Source organism: Octopus bimaculoides, chromosome 2 (genome assembly GCF_046866305.1).
Source record: "Octopus bimaculoides isolate indiv1 chromosome 2, ASM4686630v1, whole genome shotgun sequence".
NCBI classification, from domain to species: Eukaryota; Metazoa; Mollusca; class Cephalopoda; order Octopoda; family Octopodidae; genus Octopus; species Octopus bimaculoides.
Genome location: NC_142929.1, coordinates 105,283,557 through 105,296,389, shown reverse-complemented (window position 1 = coordinate 105,296,389; position 12,833 = coordinate 105,283,557). Strand labels below are relative to the sequence as shown.

The window sequence follows — 12,833 nt, the reverse complement described above, 5'->3', positions numbered from 1 at the left end:
ATATATTATATATGTGTATATATTATATATGTATTATATATATATATATATATATATATATATATATATAATATATACACATATATAATATATATGTGTGTATATGTGTGTGTGTGTGTATGTGTGTATAAATATGTTTATATAAATTTTCCGTGTTTTTGTTAAATTTTCCTGCTGTCATGTTTTTACGAAAATCACACACGCACACACACACACACACACACACACACACACACACATATATATATATAACAAAACGTAAACAAACAAACAAAGTTTGCTTTTAGAAGCGTTGAGATGTCTTAGAAAGTTAAAGAAGTGGACAAAGTTTCAGCCAGCTAAGCCATCGTCGGAGTGTAATGCATTACAGTTAGTCTTGCTTTTATATAATCTCTGTTGAGTTAAAATATTCCATGTATGTGTGAGATTCAGTGGGGTGGAAATTAGGTTTTTATGGTTGTTGTTGTGGAGAGGTGTTTTGAAGAAATTTTAATTGATTAAACTTTATTTATTTTATAGACAAAAAGCACCTTAAGCTTCAAAGATGACGTTGAGAACAAAAGACCTGAAAGGGTAAGTATTTTGAAGATATTTATCAGGTTTGTAAGCAAATAAGCACATATACATACTCTATACACACATACATACATAGATACATACATACATTCATTCATTCATTCATACATACATACATACACACACACACACACACACATACATACATTCATATTATTGTAACGTAGTTACCCATTGCCAATTATTGTGGTATCCCCACTATTTATGACGATACTTGTTTACATGATAACCGTGTAGTAATAATAAATTATTTAATGAAGCAGGGGAACAACAATGTAACAATCCAATAATCTCTCCACGAACTATGCACGAACCAACAAATGATATTCTGACAAGCTACCAAACAACACCTTACGACTTCCTGCAATTAATGCCTACTCTGTTTGTCTCTCACTCAGACTGCTACTATTCATAGTCGTTTGGTCAAGTCTATTCTCGCAGGGGGTGTCATGACTTGCCACAACATCTTCCCTTTTGAGATTTCAACTTCCATAGGAAACGAAATTTATTTTATTTTTATTTTTTTCTCTCTTTTCAACACCTCTCTCTTTTTTGAAATTTTGCTTCCCTAGGGAGTTCAGTACCTTTTCTGCTTAGGAATTATTTCTAAATGTTCAGTTTGTTTACATTTTCTATTACTGCTCCTCCTAGGCTCAATCTCTTTTGGTGCTGGGACATCAAACATGTCATAAAACACTTCCATTGGAATTTCCTTCCTTTCTTCTGTATGTCTGATTTTTAATTGATTTAGGTGCCGTTTATGCTCCCCTCGTTGGCCTTTTATTAAATACATCATGTTTCCAATTCTTTTAGTCATTACACCATCCTGCCAACTCTCTTTACCATTCTTGTATACTATGAAACTAACTTTGTCTCCGACATCAAAATGTTTAGTTGAATTTTTTGCATTTTCACTATACATTTTTTCCTTTGGCAACAATTTATCGAGGATCAATTTAATCTTTCGAACATTAGCTCTGCAGGCAACTGATATTCGGATTAGGTTTTATTCTGTACATCCTTAAGAATTTAGTTAGCGTTTCACCATTTTCTAACTCATTCCTTGCTCTTTTTAGCGCTCGCTTGAAAGTATCTACGAATCGTTCTGCCCATTTAACCTCAGGTGGTAGGGTGGGGTAAATATGTGCTTGATTGCATTCACTTTGAAGAATTTCTTGAACTCGTATCTTGTAAATTGTGTTCCATTGTCTGGATATTAAGGTATCTGGAACACCGTATCGAGCAAAAGGTTTGTGCAGGAACTTTATTATTGCCTTCGAGATAGGTTAATTGCTTCTACATACCTCTGGCAATTCGGTAAAGCTATCAAGTAGTACGCGCCATTCACTGGTCCTGCATGGTCTATATGTACCCTGGACCACAGACTATCTGTCTCAGACCATGATTGGTACTTCACCGGTGGTACCTTGGCTGCTAGTGCACAACCCCTACATGATTTTAACAAATTTTGAGCATGGCTGTTGCCAGTACCGCCTAACTGGCTTTCATGCCGGTGGCACGTAAAAGCACCCACTACACTCTCAGAGTGGTTAGCATTAGGAAGGGCATCCAGCTGTAGAAACTATGCCAAATCAGATTGGAGCCTGGCATAGCCATCTGGTTCGCCAGTCCTCAGTCAAATCGTCCAACCTATGCTAGCATGGAAAGCGGACGTTAAACGATGATAATAATGATGATGATGATGATGATGATATAATGTACTGTTCCGTGATAGAAAATTCAACAACAAAAAAATACTCCACCTGATATTGACCTATTTGAAGTATTTATGGGGTCATATGATAGTGCTGACGTCTGTGATCTTGTGGGTTTATTTATATTAAACACATTGAAATATAGATACTCATCTCATGACGTTGGCCTATACCGTGACGATGGTCTGAATATTTCCCATGGGTGTGATGGTTACACCCTTGATAGATTTAGAAAGCAACTTAAAATTACTGTAGCTACTAATCTCTCTATAGTTGATTATTTAGATGTTTCCTTAGATCTAAACTCCTCCTCATATAAACCTTTCTATAAGCCTAATGAGAAACTTGCGTATATGCATGAATAGTCTTGTCACCATTCTGTGATATTTAAAAACCTGATAGCTAACATTAGTAACGAAGAGTGTAACTTCTCTTCTTCTAATGAAATTTTCGAGAAAGCTGTCCCCTATTATAACAATGCCCTTTACCAATAATGGTTTCATAGATAAATTAATATATAATCTCTCTAATAATAATCAAAATATTAATAATAGATCTACTGGCATCAAAGATAAAGTAATACATAACCACTCTAGTATTAATCAGAATAATAATAAGAAACCTAAAAATAGGACATGGAAAATTAGTTGGTCCACCCTCCCTTTTCCCTTTATATAAAAACTAACATACGTACAATTTTCAGCAACTCACAGATACAGGAAACTATTTAATAGGCGTTCTGTGAAATTATCATGTAGCTGCTTCCCCAATATGAAGAGTATCATTACACGTGGTCAATACCAAGAGCCTAAATCCAGTTGCAATTGTCACAACCCAGGATCTTGTCCTCTTGACCAACAATGTATGATTGAATCTATCATATATGAGGCAGAATTTACTACAACCCGAAATGATGATTCAACTGATAAGAAAACCTATACTGGATTATGTGAAGGTGAATTTAAAAATCGCTATACCAATCACATAGTCTCCTTCGACATAGGGACAAAAGTAAAGCATGTGACTAAATGGAAAGTAATTGAGAAATCCATACCTTATGTGAATGGATCGAATAAATGTAGGTTTTGTTGTGGTTGAAAGAGTGCAGATCCTCTTCAGATCTAAGATCTCTAACTCTCTATTGAACTCTGGGTCAGAAATTTTCAGTGGTTGCATGCATATGTATAAATACATTTTGAAGAATTGGAAAATTCCGCTTATTCCTGACTAACTTGATATCTTTCCAGCTTTATCATTTAAGGTCTAAGGCAGATATTTCTTTTACCTTGTTACTTTTTATTTTTTAAATTTTAGTTTTTGTGTTTTCGTTTTCCGTTTACTTTCTGCATTTTCTAAATGCTACTTTCTAAGTTTTTTTCGCGCTTCTTCTATTATTCATTTTTTTTTAGTTCATTATGATATGTAATTTGTGCCTCAAGAATATGTTTGTGTATTTCTGAACATATGAAATTATTAGTAGCACTTAAATACATGTATTGTGCCCTTTAAATAAATAATACATAATACATACATACATACATACATACATATTATGCATGCACTAAATATTTTAACAATTCCCAAAATATTTCAAGTTTTAACGTGTCTTTAAACTGTGCAATTTGAAACAATGAAATATATTGGCTATGCTCATGAAAGTAACTTTCTTTTTGTTTTTATCATATTTATAGATAAAAAGTGTCCCAAGTGTTGAAACAATGAAAATAGAAATGAAATTCTCTTCTTCGGTATTCCTTTATTTTAAATGTTTTGTTTTAGATTAGGAAGCATATCTTACTTATAATAAAATGCAATGTGTGGCTTGTCAGTCATGCTAGGAAAATCAGAGTAAAATAACAAACAGAGTGGAAGTGAGTGACAGTCAGAGAGGCTGAATGCATGCAGGTGAACTGTATTCAAATGTTTTGCTCTGAAGAAACTGGTATTTTAATCGAAATAAAACTGCAAATTTTTTTATTGTAAATTGTATTTAGTTTATCAGTTTCACATACACATATATGAGTATATGTATGAAATTAAATATCAGACTCTTTTGTTTTCAAAATATTGTCGTTCACATAACAAATTATATAAATGTCAAGTGAACAACAATATATATATACATATATATATATATATATATATATATATATATATATACACTTTCATTATTTTGCTTTTGTTTTAGTCCATTTTTCCATGTTTGCCCTTTCTGATACAAGCCCTTATTTCCTTTTCCAGGTAAAGCATAATATATTTTACTGATTTTATCAATCTAAAATATATGAATAAACATACTCCCGCACACAGACATTCACACACATATATACATATGAACATGCATAGGCATATATAAATATACATGCATAAGTATGAAAGTATATATATATATATATATATATATATGTATATATATATATATATGAGAAAAGTAAGAAAATGGAGAAAGTGAAATGTAGACGTCAGTTTATTCAAAGATATTCAAATTCATGTAATGAAATTCCTGTCCTACCGCTGTTTCTATATCCAATTAGTTCAATTACAGAAATTAAATTAATTTAATTTAAATTTTCGTATTGAAACTGGTTAATTGGGTGTTTCATCAAGGAAGAATTTTCTCAAAAGGGAGTTTCATTTCAATGTGTTGGTTGACCAACGACTGACTCAGATGTGTGCGCTGTTTAAAAAAGAACCGTCATTTTTATAGAAAAGTCAGAACCAAAATCCTTCAAAGGGATGTTAAACATCCAAGTCTGCTGGTTCAGTCTAAGCAAAAAATATATAGAAGAACTATATATTCAGTATTATATAATCAATAAATAAAGTGTATGGAAAGGAAAAAATATATAGGTGTAGACAATCTTTAATACAAAGTTGGTACAGAGTAATAATACGAGTACTAATGAAAATACTTTTTGTGATTGCAGGGTTAAAAGTGAATGTTTACTTTAAAATTATTGTAAACCAAAGAATGTTGTTTACAGATGTAAGGTGATATCTGAGAGTAAAAGTTTCTTCTAGACAGGGGCTATGCAAAATTTTGTTAAGAAACGTGTCTCTAACCATATTTACTACTCTAATAATAGGAACAGGTCTTCTACCAGCCTCAGTAAATTTATTTAGGACTTAACAAGAAAAAGAATTTTTCTGTGGAGTGAGAGATTATGAGCAAGGCAACTGCTTATAAGCCTGGAAACTCCTTTCCCTTTCTCTGTTTAGAAGAATTATTTTTGATCTTATGTTCTAGGAGACGTCTCTTAAATGCTAAAATAAAGACTGATTTTTCATGTATTCATGCATGTAAATGGACTCTTAGAAACTACCATTAAATATATACTCATCATTCATGATAAGCATTCAAATGAATGACCATGGAATTGCACCTAGAAAGTTACCCTCCAAGGCACAAATCTGGGTACGGTTGTTTATGGAAGGCCAGCAGTCGCCCATGCATACCAGCCTCTCCTCTCCACACCACTGATGTTACCCAAGGGAAAGGCAAAGGTCAATACAGCTTGGCACCAGTGATGTTGCATAATATATATAATATAATGTAGTATATTAATCAAATAGTGTACATGGACGTTATATCTTCTATACGTGGCAATGTATTGGTATTTTACTATAAATACAATTAAGCACGTTTCTCATAACTATATCATTGAAATTCTTATAATAATTTATAAAACTAAATTTGAGATAAAACATATTATCTTAATAGTAATTACAACTTTAGTGTACTTAGTTTTAATTTAAATCTATACTATATATAAAACAGAGATGTGTGTGTAATCGCTTTTCACATGAAATCGACTTCCCCGAATGCTTCCATACTTGTAATGCATGAATAATTTGACCTCGGATAAATCTTAGGCTCTTCATTTGATTTTTTTAATTAAAAATAAATAATATTGCTTTATATTTAAGATTCACTTCTTTAAAAAGTTTCCTCAATGTCAACTTCCGGTATTGACGTAACAACCGCAAAAAGCTTCACTTTCTATTTTGTGTGTTCGTGTGTGTGTTCGTGTGTATGAGAGAGAGAGAGAGAGTAAATACTACATACACACCACTCTCTCACTCTGTCTCACACACATACACATGCACACACACACACACCTTGACTCACTTGCACTCTGTCTCTTACAAACACACACATACATAAATGTATACAAACATATTTACAAAGACACACGTGTGTATGCGCGCACATGCGTGTTTGTAAGATACATAGTCTGAGTGAGTCAAGGGCTGTGTTGTCATATGCATACATCCAAAGATGTATGTATATTTATGCATGTACGTATACATGACAACAAACCACTCTCTCTCACTCACACTCTGTCTCTTACACACACATACATAAATGTATACAAACATATTTACAAAGACATGCGTGCGTGCGTGGGGGGGGGCTCCACAATCGCCATTTATTTCAATTACTCTTCTGAGGATATTCACGTAAATCATTTTTTTCATTTAATCATCATCATCATCATCGTTTAACGTCCGCTTTCCATGCTAGCATGGGTTGGACGATTTGACTGAGGACTGGTGAAACCAGATGGCAACACCAGGCTCCAATCTAATTTGGCAGCGTTTCTACAGCTGGATGCCCTTCCGAACGCCAACCACTCAGAGAGTGTAGTGGGTGCTTTTACGTGTCACCCGCACGAAGGCCAGTCAGGTGGTACTGGCAACGGCCACGCTCGAAATGGTGTATTTTATGTGCCACCCGCACAAGAGCCAGTCCAGGGGCACTGGCAACGATCCCCATTTTAATTTTCGCAAAAGTTTCCAAGTACATCTTCAATTTTCCCCATTCATGAGAGGCGCCCAGCCATCATTCATCCGAGAGTCCATCTACAGAATGTCCTCAAATTTCTATACAGCATATTTTGCCTTTTTTTCTTCAAGTATATAAGCAACAATTTCATTCCCGAGCAACGCCAGGTGCCTCTGCTAGTTATCTATAAATAGTATCTGGTAACGTTTAGGCTTTGCTTTTGTTTACAAAATTTATATTGACCGTAGATTTACGCACAAATATTGATGATGCAACACTATTATATAGTAATTAACTAGCAGTTTTGATACGTCATATTTTTGTTGTCTTTAGTATTTTTAACAAACGCATGCACAACTACTTGATGAATGTTACCACCCTCTCCCTCACTCTCTCTCTGCCTATCTTTCTCGCTCACTTTAATCTCTCTCTCTCTCTTTCCCTGTAACATTTATTTCGCCCTAACTACCACACCACCACTAATAAAAACCATCATATATTACATATGCACATGCACAAATACATCAAACGCATTTGTTTATATGTGTATATATATATATATATATATATATATATATATATAATAATAGTTTTTTAAACAATGCACACATCTGAGTCTGTCGTAGATCAATCAACACGTTGAAATGTAACTCCCTTTTGGGAAAATTCTTCCCTAATGAAATACCCAATTAACCAGTTTCAATATGAAAATTTTAATTAAATAAAATTAATTTAATTTTTATTTCTGTAATTGAACTGTAGGACAGGAGTTTCATTATATGGATTTGAATATCTTTGAATAAACTGATGTCTGCATATCCATTTTTCCATTTTCTTCCTTTTCTCATCCATAAATATTTTAAATACCTATCTAAAGGTGGTGCTCCAGCATGGCCACAGTCAAATGACTGAAACAAGTAAAAGAGTAAAAGAGTATACATCAATGCAAAACCAATATATTTAGTTTTCATTGAACACTGGTATAAACCGGAGAACTAGGATTATAGGTCCTTCACACACACACATGTATATATGTATGTATATATATATATATATATATATATATATATATATATAGTAAATAAAAAAACGAAAAACAAACACAAAAACAACAACACAAGGACATGGTACATGTAAAGTATTAACAGACTCCCAGGGAAGGAAAGAAAGGTGGTTTTACGTTTCAAGCAAAGCTCTTCTTCAGAAACAGAGTAAAGTCCAATAGCAAAGGAAGACGGAGGAAAAAAGTTGCCAACAATTCACATGTGGTTACATTTTGAAATGACCGGAAGGGAATGGGTGAAGAAAAAGTTCTTTCTAAGAGTGTAAGAGAAGGAGGTATGTGTGGGTATATGCATGTGCACAAGTCTGTGTGTGTGTGTGTGTAATAGCTTGTGTGTGTATATGTGTGTTTGGTGTTTGTATGGTGTTGGTTGTTTATATGTGTATGTGTGAGTGGGCTTTGTGTCTCCTAATGTTGTAGGAAGAATTCAGCAGTATGGTAACAGGAGTGGTGGTCCTTTGTATAGTTGTATGTCTCTTCACATGTGCGTTGAGGAATGGTCAGTAGAAAGGTCTTTGACTGGCAGTTTGAAGTATGTGTGCGCATGTGTATCTATGTGTGTGCGTGTATGTATATGTTGTGTGTGTGCATGGGGTTGTGCGTGTGGAGTCATATGTGCATTCCTGTGTGTGTGCATGTGCCTGCATGTGTGTGTGCGTGTGTATATATATATATATATATATATATATATGTGTGTTTATATATACACGTGTATGTGTGTATGGTAGGAACAGTTAATATGGAAGATAGAATATACTGGAAACTTTATTTATCACAACAATCGTTTTGGTACATCCTACACTGCTCCCTCGTGGATGGGAAATCTATACAATGAATTCCAGTGTACCCCACAGTGCAGAAGCATCTCTTCTGGTGATATAACTTGGTTTCTCGTTACATACACTGAGTCAACAATTGAAAATTGAACAAAGGCTTGGAAAACACATCCAGTGAACTCATAATTAATGTACGGATATACAATACTCGCTCGACTAGCACTGACGAAATGCAACTCATAAGAGTCCATAGTATTAACTACTTCTTATTTCTTTATTGCTCACAAGGGGCCAAACATAGAGGAGACAAACAAGGACTGACAAAGGGATTAAGTCGATTACATCAACCCCAACTGGTACTTAATTTATCGACCCCGAAAGGATGAAAGGCAAAGTCGACCTCGGCGGAATTTGAACCTAGAACGTAACGGCAGACGAAATACAGCTAAGCATTTCGCCCGATGTGCTAACGTTTCTGCCAGCTCGCCGCCTTTAGTATTAACTACTTGGGATATTAACTACTGGGGATATAATAGCAACCAAATTGTAAATAACCTCGGGTGACCACATAATAATAGCATAGGGAATAGGAACCTAAATGCAACAAAAACATAGAGACGAACTGAGAACAACCGCTGGTCCGTAATAACAGCCAACAACAAATGCCCATGTAGAGACAAACTAAGATGTTCATTGAATAACCTCTGCATGAGTCACCACCTTGTTTATATATGCACAGTACACACAAGAGGAGACCCATATGTGTACATAGGTGCAATGGCTGATTAGTTCAAGAATCGATACCGCAACCACATCTCCAGCTCTAAAAAGTCTGCAAAAGGCACACAACATCATTGGCGAACTTTCTGTGGAATCAAAATCGAATAGGATTAAATATGAACTATATTGGACAATAATAAGGCACGCACAACCACACAACGCCCTTTCCTGGTGATGTGGACTATGCTCAGAGGAATCACTATCTATTTTACTAACAAGAGAAAGGATTATTAACAAGCTATTTGAAAGGATAGCACGTTGTATGCATGCTAAGAAATGCACATTCACCCATTACAATAACTATAATTCAGTACCACAGTTTAATTAGCATGCATGGAGTACCTGGATTTCCAGATAGCAACCCACAACGACCCTCCAACCCCCACCCCAGGAATACATGTTGAGATATGGCATCACCAGATGCTCCAAGAAACTATGATACAGTATTATATACCTTTTTCAAAAGATTGTATGAAATATATTGTTTTTGAACATGCATACATATACATAGACATACATACATACATAAATGTGTTAGTGTATATATCATCATCATCATCATCGTCATCATCATCATAATCGTCATCATCATCAACATTTAATGTCTGTTTTCTATGTTGGCATGGATAGGGCGACTTGATGAGAACTAGCAAGGCCAGGGGTCACAGCAGCTTCCATATTCTGTTTTGGCACAGTTTCTATGGCTGGATGCCCTTCCTAATGCCAACCACTTTACAGAGTGTACTGAATGCTTTTTATGTGGCACCTTGATTTTAGAATCTCTATTCTTTTGTGGTGGGTGGATCTTCTTGAGTGCACCAATGTTCCACATATCTCAGCCATCTGTCATCTCCTTTGTAAGGCTCAGTGTTTTGAGATCAGCCTTCAGTAATTCATCTTATGTCTTCCTGAGTCTCCCTCTTCTACAGCTTCCCTCTACTTTAAGGGATCGGCACTTTTTAATGCCATTGCTCTCATCCATTTGCATCACATGACTATACCAGTGTAGTATTCTCTCTTGCACACTGCCTTTATTCCTTTGACACATGCACACTGACATCACACATCTTGTGGAGCATACCAGTTTCATTCCCCTCCAGCCTTAGCATGTCCTCCTCATTCAGGGCTCATGTCTCACTACCATGCAGGATTGCAGTTTGTACACATGCATCATACAATCTTCCCTTCACTTGGAGAGAGGGACTTTGGTTGCCAACAGAGGTAAAAGCTCTCTGAATCTGCTCCATCCTATTCTTATTCTAGCAATTACATTTTCTGTACAATCTCCTCCACTGCTAATTAGGTTGCAAAAATTATCTACAACTTCCAAGGAGCCACCAGGACATTTGAGGAAATCAATCTACCTTGTATCTGTGATCTTTATGACACCCACACATCTTCCATATACAAACACTATCTTCTCTTTATTCTTTTACTCATTTCAGACTGTGTCCATGCTAGAGCACCACCTTCAACGGTCTTAGTTGAACAAATTGACCCCAAGAATTATTTTATTTAAGCTTAGTGCTTATTCTATCAGTCTGTTTTGTTGAACCACTAAGTTACAGGAACCTAAACGCACCAACACCACTTGTCAAGCTGTGATGGAGGAACAAACACAGACACAAAGACACACACACACACACACACACACACAGATATGTGCACTTATACACACATGCACACATATACATATATATATATGATGGGCTTCTTTCAGTTTCTGTCAACCAAATCCACTCACAAGGCTTTGGTCAGCCCAAAGATATAGTAAAAGATACTTGCCCAAGGTGCCATGCAGTGGAACTGAACTCGGAACAATGTGTTGAGAAGCGACGTTCTTACCACACAGCCACATCTACACCTGTTATTCCTACTATTCCTCAGCACCTCTTGTGTGTCCATAGCTTGCACTGGGTACACTGAATGGAATTTCTGCCTACACCCTTCCTACATGTCAAGCAGGGTCTTTCCAATTTCTTGCTTACTAGGAACTTGGTCTTTGGTATGCTGGTTTTAAGACTCTTCGATTCTAGGTTCTGTTTCCACACCTGCAATTTCTTTTCTAATTCTGTTACAGATTCTGCTATGAGGGTGAGATCATCAGCATATAGTAGTTTCTATGGGCTTCCAGTTTTAAATTTTTTTCTCTGTTATGGCTTGAAGGACAATGAGGAATAGGTGGAGGTTGAGGATCACTCCTTGGTGAACACCTACCTGTACACTAAATTCTTACTTTATTAACAGTACCCCTGTGCATGGCCTATTCTGCTTTCACAAGCCATTCATCTATTCCTAGTTTCCTCAGACACCACCACCACCACCATCATCATCATCATCATAATCACTGAATATATGCGATAGACTTGGACAACCTAATTAATCCTTCATTATCAGCATCACCGTGAGAATTTTGAGAGAAACTACCTGCCATTTTGCTATCATTATCATCATTATCATCATCATCATCATCATCATCATCACCACCACCACCACCACCAAAGGTATGTGAGAGAGATGGACAAACAAATTAATCCTATGTTATCAACACCATCGTCACCATCATCACCATCATCATAGACCGGATCATCTACCTAGCATACCTGTAAAATATGCACACACACACACATGTATACACACACACACACACATACACACACACATACACTCACACACACACACACACTCACACATGCATTCATGCATGCACTGATTATTTTAACAACTCCAAAACATTTCAAGTTTTGAAGTGTGTTTAAATTGTACAATTTGAAACAATGAAATATATTGACTATGCTCATACAAGTGACTTTTTGTTTTTATCATACTTATAGATAAGAAGTACTCCAGCTTTTGAAACATTCACAATGGACGCGAAAAGTTCTTCTACGGTATTCATATGCTTTAGATGTTTTGATACATATATATATGTATATGTATATATTTGGTTTCATGTTAAGAAAAGTGTCTTAACAATTTTTCAAACCAATCACATATAGAAAGGTGTTTGCCTTCATTTTGGAAAACATGGAGGTGAACACCTTTCTCCATGTGATCAGCTTGAAAAATTGTTAAGACCCTTGGATATTATCCTACTTTTCTTAACATGAAACCAATGGTAGCCTTAATTCACAAAT

The 12,833-nt window shown here is 35.5% G+C and overlaps 1 protein-coding gene across 17 annotated transcripts in view; it reads left to right on the top strand.

Annotated features, from left to right (window-relative positions):
• Positions 1 to 12,833, top strand: part of LOC106884052 (uncharacterized) — a 177,652-nt gene that overhangs the window by 75,945 nt on the left and 88,874 nt on the right. For 16 of the 17 annotated variants that reach the window (XM_089347361.1, XM_089347362.1, XM_089347365.1 and 13 more), the window contains 3 exons: positions 520 to 573; positions 3,983 to 4,039; positions 12,531 to 12,587. In XM_089347361.1, the coding sequence (XP_089203487.1) occupies positions 520 to 573; positions 3,983 to 4,039; positions 12,531 to 12,587 (168 nt within the window). The remainder of the gene's footprint in view (positions 1 to 519; positions 574 to 3,982; positions 4,040 to 12,530; positions 12,588 to 12,833) is intronic. The other variant, XM_089347364.1, reaches the window with a different exon arrangement.